Source organism: Marmota marmota, unplaced genomic scaffold, assembly GCF_001458135.2.
Source record: "Marmota marmota marmota unplaced genomic scaffold, marMar, whole genome shotgun sequence".
NCBI classification, from domain to species: domain Eukaryota; kingdom Metazoa; phylum Chordata; class Mammalia; order Rodentia; family Sciuridae; genus Marmota; species Marmota marmota.
The window spans coordinates 34214658-34232693 of record NW_026000093.1 but is presented as its reverse complement, the minus strand read 5'-3'; the positions used below and the strand labels follow the sequence as shown (position 1 = coordinate 34232693).

Here is an 18036-nt window from a genome sequence, read left to right as displayed (position 1 = left end):
CAGGCTCTGATCATGTCTCAGATTTCAGAAAATTTAAAGTTCAGTTTCTGAAAAGTTTCTAAGTATAATATAGCAGTAATATCTTCCATATACTAAATATACGACAGACTACTTTCCTTGTATAATATTAAAGCCTTATGAATCACAATGTATGTATATTGCCTTTATTTCACAGATGAAATTAGGAGAAATTGAAAGTAAGCCACTGCTCAATACCTCTTAGCTAATAAATGCCTGAATTAAGTTTTGCTTGAAAGTCAGTGTGACTCATATATGTTTTTATTGAAGTAAAATATGCATATAAAAACCAAATAATAACAAGAAGCTTACAAACAACAAAATATCACAACAAAATATCATTCCCTGGTTGTATCTTCCACTGGCCAATATTTTCAACCCTTGGTTATCTCTAATGGTATTTATTTAACTCCAAGTTTCTATTATGCAGGGTTTAAAAAAGTTTTTTATGTTAACTTGACTGGGTTTAGGGATGCCCAGATAGTTGGAAAGACATTATTTCAAGGTGTGTCTGAGAGAATGTTTCAGAAGAGAATAGCATTTGAATCAGGAAGCTGAATAAAGAAAATCCTTCTCACAATATGAGTGGTCATTATCCAATCCATTGAAGGCATGAACAGAATAAAAAGGTGGAGCAAGCGTGAATTTGCTCTCTCTCTCTCTCTCTCTCTCTCTCTCTCTCTTTAAAGAGAGATAGAGACAGAATTTTTTAATATTTATTTTTTAGTTATCGGCGGACACACATCTTTGTTTGTATGTGGTGCTGAGGACAGAACCCGGGCCGCACGCATGCCAGCGCGCTACCGCTTGAGCCACATCCCCAGCCCTGCTCTCTTTTCTTAAAGATGGACATTCATCTTTTCTATTGTCCAACACTTGCGCTTCTAATTGTCGGGCCTTCAGACTTGGACCAGGACTTATAGCAAGGCTCCCTTGTTCTCAGGTGTTTGGTCTTGGACTGGGACTATGTTATTGGCTTTCCTGGGTCTCTGCCTAGCAAACAGCAAATTGTGGGACTTCACAGCCTCCATAATTGCATTAGTCAACCCTCACAGTTTCTCAGTATCTCTAGATAATCTTATTGGTCTCTTTCTCTGGAGAACCTTGACTTGTACATACTTTTACCATTATTTCCTTTTTATTTGAATTTAAAGTTAAAATTAATTTAAAATAATACAAGATATAAATAAATTTACATTTTTTTTATTATGAAAGATTCAAACAGTAGTAAAGTTTATTTACTAGAATGGGTCCCTTTACTTCTGTCCAATCCTACTCTTGAATCCATATTTTAGCTTTTTATAATGAAATTTTTTAACCTTTACAAAGAAAAATTTTAACATAAATATTAAAAATAGTGCATTGAACTTTTCATAATCTTTGATAGCATCCTTGCTTTCAGAAATAACAATAAATCCAGGGTCATCATGTGCATTTTCTTATCCCAGGTTTGAAATCCAGTAAAGGAATTCTACTTCCTTTTACTAGAAAATAGTGTTTAGAGACTGAGAAATAACTTCCTTCTACATTGATAAGCATTTTGCTCTTCTATAATTTCCTGTCTGTTTTAATCACTTTTTTAAACCCTGCTTTTACCAGAGGAGAGAAATTTTCTTTGGGGCTCACAGTTTCAAAAGTCTTATTCCACAGATGTCCAGCTCCGTTGCTCTGGGCCCAAGAAGAGATAGAGCATCAGGAGGAAAGATGTGGAAGCAGCTCAGGACATGACAACCAGGAAGCAGAGAGAGGCTAAGCTCAGCTCACCAGGGACAAGATATACATCCCAAAGGTACTCCCCCACAGTCCCACCTCCTCTAGCCATGCACTACCTGTCTACAGTCACCACCCAGTTATTCTATTCAAGTGGGTTAATTTACTGTGTAGGTTAAAAGCTCTCGTAACACACTCATTTCACCTCTAAACTTTCTTGCAGTGTCACCTCATATCTAAACCACAACACTGTCCATTAATAGCAATATCATAGTTTTAGGATACATCAGTGTTCACTGATTACATTTATGATGATTGTGTAATATTATTCACATGTGTATTATGATTCCATTTCTATACTTGTAATGTTTTATTTTCTTCTTGAACTATTTATTGTCCCTAATTTTTTTCTTATTTTTCTAGTCTTCCAGTCCTTCCTTCCTTCCTTCCTTCCCTCCCTCTGAGGATGAACCATTCTCTTNTCTTTCTTTCTTTCTTTCTTTCTTTCTTTCTTTCTTTCTTTCTTTCTTTCCCTGTAATTGTACCCAGGGATAATTAACCACTGAGCCACAGTTCCAGCCCTTTTTAATATTTTATTTAGAGATAAGGTCCCACTGAGTTGCAAGTGCTTTATTAAGTTGCTGAGGCTGGCTTTAAACTTTCGATCCTCCTACCTTGGCCTCCTGAGTCTCTAGGATTACAGGCATGCACCACCATGCCTGGTCCCCCAGCTATTTCTTAATGAGTGTTTTCCTCACAAACATATCATAAAATCTATCACTTCTATTTTTATTTTTTATTTTCTTCCTTCTGGGTGTTTCTTTCAACCATTCTGTTCATGTGTATACTGGATGCTTTGTTGGTCTTTGTAAAGTTCCCATTATCCTGGAAAATTTCCCTCCTGGTCACCAAGAGGTTCCCTTTAATATTCTTCAGGTTGGATCTTCTCTCTTTCCTTTTGAAGCTCTTGTCTTCCTCTTTGTTGGTTTATTCCCTTATTTGTATGTAGAGTAGCCTCCAAAACATTCCTGAGAAAATTCCAGCTCTGGAGTTTCAAATACCTTGGTGAAATTTCAAAGAACTTGAATGTCTAAAAAGGTACTTATTCTGCCCTTGCTCTTGATTAGTAGCTTGGCTGCATATAGAATGCAAGAATGAAAAAATCCTTTTCACAAAGAATTTGATGATGTTCCTCCATTTATTTCTAGTTACTAGTGTTGTCTTAGGAATATGATGTTATTCTTACACCTGATTCTTAATGCATGAAGCTTTTTTTCTCTGAAAGTTTGGGGATTTCCCCTTTATTCCTGGTGTTCTGAAATTTCAGAATAATGATCCCTGTGCACATCATTTGCTTTCTGTTCATTACTCTGGATACTCATTGGTCTTTTAATCTTAATTTTTAAGTCCTGAAATCCTGGGAAATGTTTTTGACTTATGCCTTTGATAATTTCTTCTTAGCTCACATCTTTCTTCCAGTAAAAGTAGTGAAGATTATTAGATATTTATTCAAATTTATCCTTAAACCATTTTATGGAATATTTTACTGCTATAATATATATTTTTATTTCACAAGGGTTTCTACTTGTTTTGTTCCTTTATATGTTTTTTTATAACCAAGAAACCTGATGGTTCTTGATTCAATGTTTGATATCTCTGTGAGGATATGTATTTGAGAAGTGTATCATTTACAGGGTTTTTGTATATATCCAGATGAGATATGTCTGACGAATAGCAGTTAAGCCAAAATATTGGAATTGGTAACAATTGTGTTCAAAATATTTAAAGCATTTCTGAATTGGAGAAATAAATCTTGCAAAGCTAACACAGTCTTTTGTTTATCCAGGAAAGAATTTGCTCTCTAGGAAAGACACTTTGTTGTTTCAGTAAGTCGTGGTTCAAAAAGAGCATCCCAGGCCGTGACCTGTCACAAGTTCTCCTTTGATGAAAATGTGGTTGATGATCTACACCCGAAATGCATGCTTTTCCTGCTTGATTACACAGGTACAGTTAAATCCTGCAGTGAATCATTATGTATTGTTACTGACAGGCTTTAATCTGGAGATTTGTGATACAATACAGCCTTATATAGTTCTGTAAACTTACCCAGGGACTCACATCAAAGAAGAGATAGTGATTATGACAATTTAAAAATGTTTATCAATGTGTTTGTAAGATGATATAATGTACCCTGTAATTTTATCTGATTTTTCTTTCTTTTATATTTCTTTTACTTTTATCTCCAAGATCATCTGGATGCTCCATTTACTCAAAGAGCCATTCTTGTGTCCACAAGATAACTGATATTTCAGATTTAGCTACATTCAAATGGTAAGCTGGTTTTAAAAATTTCAACAAAAAATTAATTAAATTATAGTTTTATGTTGAAAGAATAAAGATTTTATAATCACCATTGCTCAATGTTTTTGTTAATACTGTGAATTATTTTAAGCTCCATCTCTTAATACGTAAATCCTCATTCTTAGGTCATTGCTTATTCCAGAAGAAGCGGTTACTAATGTTATTTTTTCCCCCTGCATTTAGATGACAAACTTCTTGAGAGATTAGACTTTTCTGGAAATAGAGCAATATTGAGAAAGAACTTACTCTGACTCTTTTTTGGTGGCATTTTCAGAATAGGACAATAATTACCAGATACTGCTAGATGAAGGTCATCCCTTCTCAGGGAGAACTAGGCAATGAATCCAGAAGATGAAATTAGAAAAATAAAACAAAACAAACTTTCATTGGGGGAATGCCAAACTTGTTGTCACTAGCTGTTCCTTTTGCTAGAATGATATTTATATGACTGATGTTTATTTGGCTCCTCACTGTTCAGATCTGATATTAAATTTCTCAAAGAGAGTTTCTGACCATCCAACCTAACGTAGCCCTCATCACAATCTAATCCTTTTCTTATTGGCATGTTTATTTTTCATATTTATCTTTTCTCTCCACTGGATTGGAAATTTCTTGAGTCCTGGAACTTTTAACATCTGGGTCAGTGGACCTCAATGCATAGATGTTTAGTATACAATAGATATTCAAAACACATTTGTTAGATGGATGTTTGAATGGGTAGGTCCTGTTTCAACAACAAGAAAGAAAATAATAGAAAATCAGTTGTTGACTTACCACAGGTGGGTAGTAGTTAGTCATGAACAGTGGAATGCAAACCAATAGCATTTCAAGGTCACAGGTTTTCTTTAAATTGCTTTCAGGGCTAATGAATAATCAAGTAACCGATAGAAAAATAGCAGGTTTACGAAACCTGAAAATGAATAGGGGGAAAACAAGGAAGCCAATTAAGAAATATGTGAAGAAAACAAGATCAATGGGGATAACTCCTGACAGGGTCTACCTAGGTCATTGTAAACTTAGGATCTATGACCACAGGTTTCTCAATGTGTTTCAGAAGGGAAATTTCTTTAGTAGCACAGGTGAATTAAGAGAAAATTTGCCTGGTCATTTGTGATAGTAGGAGCAAATGTGACTCCATTTTGTTTTATGACTTCATCCTGTAAAACAACCATGCCAAGTAGAAGAGTCCTGACTGGAGCAAGATGTTCTTTTCCTTTTGCTATAGAAACCTTTAAGAACACGGAACTACCTAATGGGGTATTGTTTCTGTAACTAGGGTAACGGGGCTCTGTTTCTGTAACTGGGGTGACTGGGCTAACTGTGATTGGTTAGGCTTCCCTCCGCTTGACTGCACTGTCCCGCTTCTGTAACCTGGCTTGCTTGCATTGGCTAGACCCCCTGAACATCCCTTTTGTGGTTTTCAGGCTTATAAGGAGTGCTCTTGCAATTGTTCGGGGCTGATCAGGGGAACAGCTTTATGTTCTGGTCAGCCACCACCGGTGTGCTTCAATAAAGGCTTGATTCGATTATACGTGAGTGGTCTGGAAGTCAGTTCATGAAACCCTGGGACAAAGCTTTAACTATAACACATTAACCCCAGAAAATATATATTAGCATAGTATTGACATAAGATGAAGTTCCCCCTGAATGAGATGGTCACCATGATAGTTCTAGAAAGGACCAATTAGGGTCAAAAACTCCCTGGCTTGACATGAAGGGGGAGTTACATATCTGATTGGAGAAGGCTGCTGAAGGGGGATCCCAGTTCTCCTAGCAAATGTCAAACAGTAACAAATTTGGAAGCAGCATTGTTTCCTTCATCATTCTTTGTTTGGAGGTGACATACTCTCTCCTGAGAGTGTTGTTTGCTTACGCTGTACTTAACTTTCACTTATAATAAAATTCTCTTGATTGTCTTTTGGTGTCTGACTTTAAATTTTCTTTTACCAGGACACAAGAACCAAGGTTTGGAGTGTCAGCTCCCCATTCTCCTGTGACGATCAGTAACTGCTTCTTCTTTATGGATGGAAATACCACTTATGATTTTAAAGCTGATGCTCATATCAAAGGGCAAAAAGCCAGTTCAGTTTGTAGTTTAGTGTAGTCACAAACAATAAGAATGTGGTTTAGAAACAATTTATCAATGGCCAGCCCAAGGTGGAGGCAAAATGTAATAATCAGAGGTTTTAAAGATCTTTTAGGCCCAGGTGGTCAGCACTCAGGTGTGATCTCCTAGCTGCCTACCTTTTTTTGGGATACCTGTCCTGGGCCTTGATTCCTTTAGCAGCACCTGAATTCTGCATCTTTTGCCTCTCACCCATCAAATCCTAAGTCTCTCTCTCTCTCTCACTTTTTTTTTTTTTTTGAAAAGATTCCTCAGCCTAAATGGGCCAAGGACCTGAACAGACACTTCTCAGAGGAGGACATACAATCAATCAACAAGTACATGAAAAAATGCTCACCATCTCTAGCAGTCAGAGAAATACAAATCAAAACCACCCTAAGATACCATCTCACTCCAGTAAGATTGGCAGCCATTAGGAAGTCAAACAACAATAAGTGCTGGTGAGGATGTGGGGAAAAGGTACACTTGTACATTGCTGGTGGGACTGCAAATTGGTGCAGCCAATTTGGAATGCACTATGGAGATTTCTTGGAAAGCTGGGAATGGAGCCACCATTTGACCCAGCTATTCCCCTTCTCGGTCTATTTCCCAAAGACCTAAAAAGAGCATGCTACAGGGACACTGCTACATCGATGTTCATAGCAGTACAATTCACAATAGCAAGACTGTGGAACCAACCTAGATGCCCTTCAATAGACGAATGGATAAAAAAAAGTGGCATTTATACACAATGGAGTATTACTCTGCATTAAAAAATGACAAAATCATAGAATTTGCAGGGAAATGGATGGCATTAGAGCAGATTATGCTAAGTGAAGCTAGCCAATCCCTAAAAAACAAATGCCAAATGTCTTCTTTGATATAAGGAGAGTAACTGGGAACAGAGTAGGGACGAAGAGCATGAGAAGAAGATTAACATTAAACAGGGATGAGAGGTGAGAGGGAAAGGGAGAGAGAAGGGAAATTGCATGGAAATGGAAGGAGACCCTCAGGGTTATACAAAATTACATACAAGAGGAAGTGAGGGGAAAGGGAAAAATAATACAAGGGGGAGAAATGAATGACAGTAGAGGGGGTAGAGAGAGAAGAGGGGAGGGGAGGGGAGGGGAGGGGGGATAGTAGAGGATAGGAAAGGCAGCAGAATACAACAGACACTAGTATGGCAATATGTAAATCAATGGATGTGTAACTGATGTGATTCTGCAATCTGTATATGGGGTAAAAATGGGAGTTCATAACCCACTTGAATCAAAGTGTGAAATATGATATATCAAGAACTATGTAATGTTTTGAACAACCAACAATAAAAATTAAAAAAAAAAGAGTAAGGGATTGTAGATAGTGCTCTATGTGGGGGTGTGACAAGAGGTGGGGGATATCCCAGGAGGCTTGAACTATGTAGATTTAACTCAATGTAACTTTAAACAAATTTGAAAACAGCCTATAATTTCACAAGCCTGACCCAACATTGGCTTATGATCTTCCTTATGATCTTCCATATATTATTATTTCATCTAAAAAATGAAGTAGATTCAACCGCCTGCTCACAGGTCAGTTGCCTTCCAAAGGTGCACCTCTAAGTGGGTTGACTTTAATCTCAGAATATATTTCTGCATGGAAATCATGTCAAATGCCTTCCTGGCTCCCAAAGTTTAGGTACTGCTCAACAGCTTAATTTTACCCCTGGCTTATCCTCCTCACCAACTTTACTTTACCAGATGCAAACCCAAGGTTGTACCTAGTTTTGCACCCTGGTCAAGGTCACCCAGTTAAGAGGGATTTAAAAAAATAAAAGATTCCTCAGCCTAGAATACCTTCAACAGTGATAGATGTTTCCTTCTCTTTGATTTTCATGAAACCAGAAGGATAAAATAAATTAGAATATATTTTAATACCACTCTTCCTTCTTGACTGTCGAGCTAATGAGCAGCAGACTGACTCAAAATAGAGAGGTATAAGGTGGAAAAATAGTTTAGTAAATAATTAAAGGATGAGCAAATATCCATTAAAAAATTGGAAGATGAGCATGTTTTGGGCCCACCTCCACTGAGACAGAAATTCCATTTTGCCAACCCCACTCCCCATATCGCCCTCTGAATGACACATGACAGTTGAATAATTAGTGGGCAGCAGTGGCTAATGTTAACCCTTTGAAACCCCCATGGGAGTTTGTGAATATTATCTATTTTGGGAGCAGCCAACTATAGATCTTGACAGGCCCATGGTAATAGGGAAATAGTTTTTCTTTACATTGGATTGCTTGAACATTTGAGTATAAATAAATATAATTGTGTTTCACATTTTTTCCCTTTGTTTCATAATAGTTTACAATACCTAACAATCATTGTATGGTTAATATGTGTGAAACATTTTTGTAACTACTTAACGTGTGTTTTCCAATTATTTCTCTCTTTTACAGGAAAGGTTCAGAGAAGGACAGAGAAGTTAGGCAATTTTATCAAAGTTCATTCAGGTGCTAGGAAGCAGAATTTGATATCAGCAAGTTTGACCCCATAGTCTGAGCACTTAATCCCTGAAGTACTCTATCTCTGGCAGGGGTGTGAGTGAGCAGCAGACTCAAAACACAACAGGGATTGTCCCAAACGAATTTCAATACACAAAATCCAGAAACACTCCTTCCTCTTTCCATAGATAATCCATTTGATAAGTATTGTCTGATAAACAATTAGTTCAAAGTTCAAAGTAGTTCAAAGGTTATCAAAAATAATCTGATAGTTTAATTCTTCTAAAGAAATGGCATATCTTATTAAGTGTTGTTCACAAAGTGGAAAGCTATGCTTTGTCAATTCTCTCAGAAGGGCTATCATGTTTTACTTTTAAAATTTGTTCTAATTAGTTATACATGACAGTAGAATGCATTTTGACACATCATACATAAATGGAGTATAACTTCTCACTCTTCTGGTTGTACGTCATGTAGAATAGAATCACACCCGTCCTGTAGTCCTACTTTTAGGTGGATTTTAGGTGGATTTTTCCATCTGTTACCACTAGATGGTGCATGGGCTATGTGAACACTCCATGCCTCCTCTTATCACCAAAAAAAATGAAAGGAAGAACAACTCAGCAAGGAAGATGAATGTGGAATTTGGACTTGGTTGAAAATAGTAACACAGCTTGCTGACTGTTGGAGTCTGTGCCTCTAGTTCTATCATTTTTCCTTTCAGAGTAAACATTGATGCTATTTAATCTGAATTAGAGGGAATTAGAACAATGGTCAAAAGCTGTCTGAGAGTTTAATTTCTCAGAAAATTATACCGACTATAACTGCAGTCAGGATTGGCATTTGTAAAAAGACATTTCAAATTCAAACACCTGCTTTCTCTAGTTGCAGTGTGTTCTCTGAAATTAACTAGAATCTGCAAATAGTTATTCCTTCTTAATTTTCTTGAAGTAGTCTGTAATAACAATGGTTATAAATTGCCATTTGCCACTTTCTGGGAATCATCCAATCAACTCATATTATGATATTCTAAAATTCATGGTAATTCATTGAGTAGAACCAGAAAATTCTTGAAAATTCTGTGAGAATATATTTTAAAACGAAGTAAAGTTCATTTATCTCTCCTGGACTTTCATTTCTTCTTTTGTAAAATGAAACAGTAGATCACCAAGACTCCTTGTAGGCAAACTTGTGACATCTGAAGGAAAAGAAAATATGAGTACTTATATTCCCCCTCCCCTCCCCCCCACCAGAGACACTCCCCTATTTGATTCTAATTCTAATGTACAGTCATGTTCTGTTTCCACAGTTAGGAGGATCTGGAAATATTACACTTGCCGAAGTGGTAAGAAGAACAAGACCTCATTTATGCAAAAGAGTGGTGGTAATCAGAGTTGGTACTGTGCAAGAGAACGCTTACACACGTGGAATTTTTTACAAGTCATGCAGATGCTGTTTGTGAGGCAAAAGATGGTGATGAGATTGTAGGTACTAATACACACTTCCAGAGTAATTTATTACTTTCTACCATACAAGGAGTTCTTTTCTCTATTTGTTTTTTCCTCAGGTGAATATAATTTATAATTCTTAGGTATTAAATCATAAAAAACACCCAGATGACATTTTTTTTATTGTGGATTAGGTCCACATTAAGATAAAATGGTTTTGGATTAAAAACAAAATTGGACATGACCCAGTTACAAACACATGGATAAAATAAAATAATGGCCACAAAAGCAGTCCTGTTATCATGATTCTTTTTCTCCACTTAGATGAAAAATGTTGACCCAACACCCCTTCCCTCGGTGGAAACTATAGCTGTAATGGACTCAGAGTTTACTTACTTTTTCACTTGTGCTGCCAATTTTCAGTGCTGACTTTACCTCCTTTGTATTTTCTTTTGTGCTTCTACACTGGCTTTTGGAGAAGAGGGTTGCAAAGAACTAAGCTGAAAGGGGGCACCAGTGCTTCACAGGTCAAAAACAACAACATTGGGAAAGGCACTTTCTTTGAGGGGAATTGAAGTTTAGGGTCCTGTCTAAAGACACACTATTTCTTTTTAGGCAAACTGCAAAATCATACTGATTGCGTGTACTCTGCAGAATCTTACAGGCAATTGTTTAATTTGGAACCTTATTAAACGGTGACCATCTGATTACTCAACATCTGTCAAAGTATGCAAGTACTCAGGGCATTGGTGGGTGCTTTAAAAAAACACCCACTAAGCAATGTAGAGTAAGGGTGGGATGTAGGATGTGGGATGTACAATTTAGCAAGTAGAAAAGGATAGGAGAAATTGATTCATATTTTATTTTCTAATTGCAGTTTGCATCTGATTTCTTTACAGTATTCCACATGATGGGAAAGGAAACCTCCAAACCAGTCAGTACTAGTTAGTTGTCATGAATCTATAGTAAGAGGAATAAATTTCAATCAACTTCCACCAAAGTATACAATTGATTCTTTTCAAACTTTGTAATGCTTTTATAGATTTTTGTTAATGGTGATTCCTTTCTAAAATTTTGATTTTTTTAAAAAAATTAATTGTGATATAAAAAAAAGAAAAGGATAGGAGATCAAAGAGCTGTGTTTCTTCTCTCTGAAGCCTTTTGATGTTTACAGTCACTGCCACTTTGCATTCATTACCTCTAAAGATCCAGTGGTCTAACCCATACTCAGTTAATTGTTGCCTCACCTCAATTCATTCACAAATGGGTCAGGAAACCACCAGGCCCAAATTGCTCTGGGTTATATGGAGTATAGAACATAGAATGTATTCAGTGAAATATTTTGAGGATATGTTTATGGACACATAAATGGTTATTTATTTCCCTGAAAGGAGTTTTACTCTTAGAAAGGAATGAATCCTTAATTGAAAATACAACAAATATTTGATTACAGTGTCATTGGTTACTTTATGTCAGATTACGATGCTTTATTTCCAACACAAATGATCAATAAGTAAGGTCCTGTATGTTTCTTTAAAATGGCTTTTCCAGAACCAAAGAAGAAATTAATGTAAGCATGCGGAGTTGGGAATAGGTTAGCACCAGGTAGCTGGTGGTGCAGATAGAAGATTAGGGGAAAAGAGGAAATTTGGTTTCCTTTTAGAGATGCCTCTGTATCTTAAATCTTCCAAGGAATAAATTTAGTCTATAAATGAGAACAAGTATTCCAAGTATTCCATTTTACTAGCACGTCACCTAGTAAAATCTGTGTTGGAAATGACCCCTTTTATGTAAATATGTGTTGGGTTCTATGATAGGACTAAAATGGCAGAATTTCCTTATGCTTGCATTCTCTTTGAAATGCAGGTTATTCAGAGCCTCTAAAATGTATAAGACTGATCTCAACAATGCTGGGTAATAAAGCAGGTGATAAGCTCACTGTGGCCATTATCAGCCTATCATAATGACATTGATAATGGGTTCACTGAAAATAACAATGACTGTTCAAAATTATTTGCATAAGGAAAATGTAACATGAGTAAAAAAACAAACTGTTAGCTTTCCGTCACTGTGACAAAATAGAGAAAATCAACTTAAAGGAGGAAAGATTTATTTTGGTTTATGGTTTCAGTCCATGGTCACTTGTCTTTATTGTTTCTGGGCCTGTGATCAGACCAGAACGTCATGGTGGACTCACCTTACTGTGGCCAAAAAGCAGAGAAAGTAACAGAGAAGGGGGCTGGGGACAAAATTAACCCTTCACTTTGTCCCCAGTGACCCACTTCCTCCAACTAGGCCCCAGCACCTAATTAAGTTATGAATTCATCAATGGACTCATCCACTGATGAGATTTGATCCCTCACAATCCAATCATCTGTCAATGCCCCACTTCTGAGCACTGCTGCATTGGGGCTTTTGAGGGATATTCCAGATCCCAAAACCACAACATTAACTGACAACAAAATATTGGCTATTTTGTCAAGCAAAGTTGAGAGTAGGGTGGTGATTACCAGAGCTGGAGAGAGCAGAGGGGAGGACAGAATCGGCAAGGTCCATCAATAAGAACCAAGTTATAGTTAGATAGGAGAAAGAAGTTCTGGTGAGTTATTGCACAGTAGGGTGACCATAGTGAACGATAATGTACTGCATGTTTCAAAAGGCAGAAGAAAAGATTTTGAATGTTTTCATTATTAAAACAATGGTAATTGAAGAGATAGATGTTTAATTGGATTTGAATATTACACAGTGTATGCATACACCAAAACATCACATGATACCCCATGGGTATGGGCAATTTTTATGTTTTTATGTCCTAGTAGAGATGAACTTAATTTACAAAAATAGTAAAAAGAAAGGAAAAATTTATGGTCATGGCTACAATTGAAACAAACAAACAAACAAAAAGAAATGCTTAGGCACCTAAAGTAAAGAAATAGCTCAAATCTGGAAACTGTTTTATTGTTCTTTGAATGAAGAAGCTGTTTATCATGAATCATAGATGGGCAGATATAAAATGCAGATATTTCTTTCCTCCTTCCATGACCATGTAGACTTCAGCATTCTTTATCCAGGCAGTGAGGACACCTCTAACCTTGTTAGGAATATGTTTGTAATTTCACTTTTCTATATTCTCCCTATGAATGAGTGAGTTTCTAGGACCTTACCTAATTTTTCATAGTGAGTTGTGCACATTGTGGTCTTGAATACTTTATATATTATTTCTGTGCTCTTCTTTTTAAAATTAAGCTCGTGTTCTCCCATTAATAGTTTTTCTTTTAATGGGGATTTAAACATTGACTCTTTTCTCAATGTTTGTATAAAAACCAAACCTTTATATTAACCTTTATATTGCTTATGGCTTTTAGGATATTTTGCTGGATATAATATTACAAGAGGAGTTAATTTACTTCACCATTTTGGAGGGACTCAGATGACCTTTGATAGCTTTATTTATCAAAATAAGTCCAAATTAATCTAATCATCATCAGTGTCTTTTAGATATTAGGGCGATTTTAAGATTATGTTTACTCTTCATTGTTTGAGCTTTATTATTGAATGTATAAATTCAGATTTACTTTTTATTGCAAAAATGCAATGTGCATTTAAAAATTTTTTTTCAGCTAGGTAGCTCTAAGGATCATGTGAAAGTATAACTAATTTATTGTTATTATTTCCATTGAATTCTTTCCAAGGTGCTGTTGATATTTCCTTATGCTCATTTTTCACTTTGAGTATTTCCCTATGATTGCACTTGGCAGGAATTTCATATTGAGCAATAATAAGTATTCAGAGCTCATTTTGAATAGAAACAATTGTGTGCATGTTACTATTTATTAATTAAATATACCAATGATCTTCTTATGGAATTTACCTCAGAAGTTAATTAAATTCCTTTTTACCATAACTAACTACATGATCCATGAAAGGTTGTATTGATAAATCCTAAGTTATTGTTAAAAGAGAAAAACCAGTGTGCACATATAAATATGTAACAATGAATCCTACTATTATGTATAATTGTGATACATCAATTAAAAAACATACTCAAAAGAGAGGAAGACCATACGATCAAGTTAAAATGCAACTTTTAAAATAAGCTTTATCTCTAATTACCTTGAAGTAACTATCTTCATTATCATCATATTTGATTTTATTGCTTTCATAAGAATATTTCCTTGAGAAATCCGAGGAAAATGTTTCAATAGAAACTGCTAACATAGACTTTTCAAAGATGAGATAGCTTCCTTTACCCAGAATTCATGCATCAAACTAAATTTCCTAAAAAGAAAGCCAATGCATATTAATTAAGTGAAACAAAAATGTATCTGGCAGCCCCAGTAGATATAAACCATGATATAAAAATAACCTACACTTACAGAAAAAAAGTGAAAACATTAAAGACACTATACTACCAAATACAAACACATATTTTAAAAGGTTATATAATAAGCTACACCTTTAATTTTTATATATATTTCATGGTAAGAGTTCTAGTAAACATAGACTTGCAGAAAACACTTAAAATATATGTTGGGATAGAACATTTTTGCATGCATTAGTTTGGTAATATAAGAGATGTAAATGCATGTGTTTATTCATATGTTAAAAATGCAAGTTCAAATAGTATTTGGAGCAAAAATAAAGAAAATAATAATTTAATGTATATGTAAAAAAGAAAAGAAATTAATAGAAAGCAAATGAATGTTACAAAGTCACTGAAATACAGTTCTATTTTAGTCCAGGGATACAATTTTATAAACAGAAATTTGTTTTATAGATGAATGTCACTTTAGAAATATTAATTCCTTAATGCTTTCATTCTTATATGCATTTTCTCCACTTTGTCTGTGAACATAAATAGTTCCTGCACTTTTTCTTTCTAATTGTAATAGACATCTTAAATGAGAATATCTTGACTTTTTTTGGTCAACATCATATATTTCAGTAGCATTATAATCTCTGGGGATATTTGGTAATGTCACTGTGATCATTATCAAAACATACAAGATGATGGCCACACAGGAGAATCATGTAAAACATATTTTTCCCCTTTCAGAATTTCCTACTCTGAGAAGTTTGTCATAAGACATGAAGACTCATCATCAATGATTACTTTTAATCATCAGCAGCAGAAGGATTATACAAGCTTATTTGAGTACAGCACTTGGTGAAACACAAACTATCAACACAGTTTAGATGATATTTGTTCACTAATGTGGTCTATAGAGCATTATGATCTCTTTTAGCCCTCAAAAGGTACTTTCCCCTTTACACATGGAAAAATTTAAGCTTAGAGAAGGGGTTTTGCCTAAGATACTCAGATGGTAAGTTACAGAGCCCAATGTCGAGATATTTTGTCCATATCTCATGTGCAGCACATTGGGAGTTGCAGAATAAATATGAGGCATATTTTCTGCCTTGAAGGAACTTGCAGTTTAGTTGGGAAAATGATGGATGTTGTAAAAACAACTTCTGTACATAGTAGCTGGAGTACAGTCCTAGAGTCAGATAGATTCGCAGTTCATAAAAACTTGCTTCTGTGAGTTGATTAAAAATACATGTAAAGTGTAAAACAGGAAATCTTCTCATAGTTGCTCTCATAGACATCTGTCATCATAAGAGCTAAGACAATTTGAGATAGAAAATGTCTTTCAGTCCAGACCTGCCTCCATACAAACCTGTAACATCCACATTATGTCTCTCCACAAGCCATGTGGCACAGAGCATTGGCGAAGCCAATTTCTCAAGGTTGTGCCCTTGAGAAATTCATCCAGTTTTGCCTCCACACTAGGCATCTGAAAGGACCAATAGGATGATGCGTGGAGGACACATTGATGGAAAATTCTGCTCCAAGTGGCCCTGGGCTCTGTCCTATGTAAAACCACTAGAATGTGGTTAATGTTCAGCTGGGCTGTTAACTAGAGCACAAAGGTATGGGCAGGGTTTGCAATCTGTTAATGTTTTCTTAAAATCTTGTTCAGTAAGAGGTAAAGTCATCATTAATGGAAGCAATATAAATTAGGTGCTGCAATTAGCCTAATTTAAATGTGTACCTTTTAAAAGGTTATCTTTTATTTCTTTTTTTCCCAGTAACATAATTATGTGCTTTGGATAATCATAGCCAAGGGGAGAAATTTGAGAACTGCAAAAGTACTCTTGCTTAGTCAAACAGAAATGTATGAGCTCCAAATAAATCACCATGTAATTAATTAGAGCAGTGTTGGGGTAGTTAAGGTCATTTGGTGGGAAAAGAGATAGAATCTATTAAAAGTAATTTTTAGTGTCCTGTTCTTTCTGGAGATTGTGTACATAAATCACATTCACAGAGTTTGGCTCATAGTGGGCATTTCAAAACATGCTAACTATTAAGAAATTAGTATTTGTAATAATCAGAGAACAGTAAATTCTTTACTGTTGATCTGCTGAGATTCTCCACTCCAAGAGCCCTTTATCCTTTCCTCCACTCTGTCTCATCCTGTGCTGATGCTAACTTCTCCCACTCCTTGAATGACTTATCTTTCTCCAGTAACTAGCACAGCATCAAGGGTACTTAACAAAGTTCCTTAAAGTAATGCAATATTACATTTTTTTCTCTGTTCATTAAATTTCATATTGACCATCTGATTTTGCTAATGAAATCACAGTTGAAATTGAATCGGCTCAGGGAAGCTGAGGGAATTGTCAGCAGTGGAAGGAATCAGTAGTATCAGTGCTGGGGGGGTACCACATGGGTTTCCTATCTATCATCTCTCTCTCTCAGATTTACTATCTTCTCTTATGTCAGCCAATCATTTATCTACTTATCAATCTATCATTCATTTTTTTTTTTAATTCTTAAGACCTTTACTGAAGAGTTCCTTCTGGCATGGGAGGCACATGGACTTGTTCCCAACCACATAACGCCTCAGCTCGGTGTGACACTGTTCATGACCTTGGCGTGACACCATCGATGGTCAGCAGAACAGGAAGGCAGCTCCAGCAGCTACTTCTCCTGAGGCACATAGTTGAGCAGCTTCTCAGTCAGGTCCACGTGTGCCAGCAGCATATGGTGACAGCAGTAGAGCTTCAGGCCCAGAGCATCCAGGGCGTCCCCCTTAGTGTACTGGGTCTGCAGCATCCCCAGGGTGGCCTCACACTCGTTGTCCACCATCTTGCCCAGGTGAAGCAGCAGCGCACCGGGATGACCTTGGTGGCGGCGGTGAGCGACTAGGCCACATTTACCATATTTCAAGCATGTCTATCAATGAATCATCTCTATTTTTTTCACAACCACTTAACCCCTGCAGAAGTTTTGTTCTCAGTACCACCACTGTTCACAATGATGGTTTTCCAACATGTGGTTTTTGAACAGAATATTTTAACAAGTTCAAAGTACAAGTGTACAGTACAGTTTTCTCTTTGTCTTTGAAGATTTGAGAAAATACCAGTGATTTAAATTTTTAAGTCATAGAAAAAACACTGAATTTGTTTAGAATCTTTCTAAAAATTTTTTTTTTTATCAGAAAACTAGGAATCTTTCAGGACTTCTGCTCCTTGTCTACCCACTGCCCTTTAATCCATTCAGTAATTAAACTTCATAAATTCTTCCCTCTTAATAATTGTGTTACCCTCCCCACTCCCCAACCCCACATTTTTCCTAGGCCCACAGTCAATGCCTTAGTAGCTGCAACATTACTCCCTACTTGGATGACCATTGCAGCCTTTGAACTAGTCTCCCTACCTTAACACAGTCTGATTCCCCTTCAGTCTATATTTCAAATTGAAGTCAGGGCCCATTCTTGAGCACAAGTCTGATCATGACTGCCCTTCTTTAACAACTCAGTGGGTTCCCTATAGCTTGTGGGGTAAAGTGGAAAATCCTGTTAGTACACATGTCCCCTCAGACCTCAGTCCCTAGCAGGCCCCCTTCC

General features: G+C 36.2%; 1 protein-coding gene across 1 annotated transcript; it reads right to left on the bottom strand.

Moving 5' to 3' along the window:
- Positions 1 to 17106: 17106 nt before the first annotated feature.
- Polr2l (RNA polymerase II, I and III subunit L) lies at positions 17107 to 17820 on the bottom strand. The gene is given in 3 exon segments (XM_048782848.1): positions 17107 to 17284; positions 17287 to 17332; positions 17809 to 17820. Coding segments are annotated over 3 exon segments (234 nt in total). The 3' UTR covers positions 17107 to 17108.
- Between the last annotated feature and the right edge of the window lie 216 nt (positions 17821 to 18036).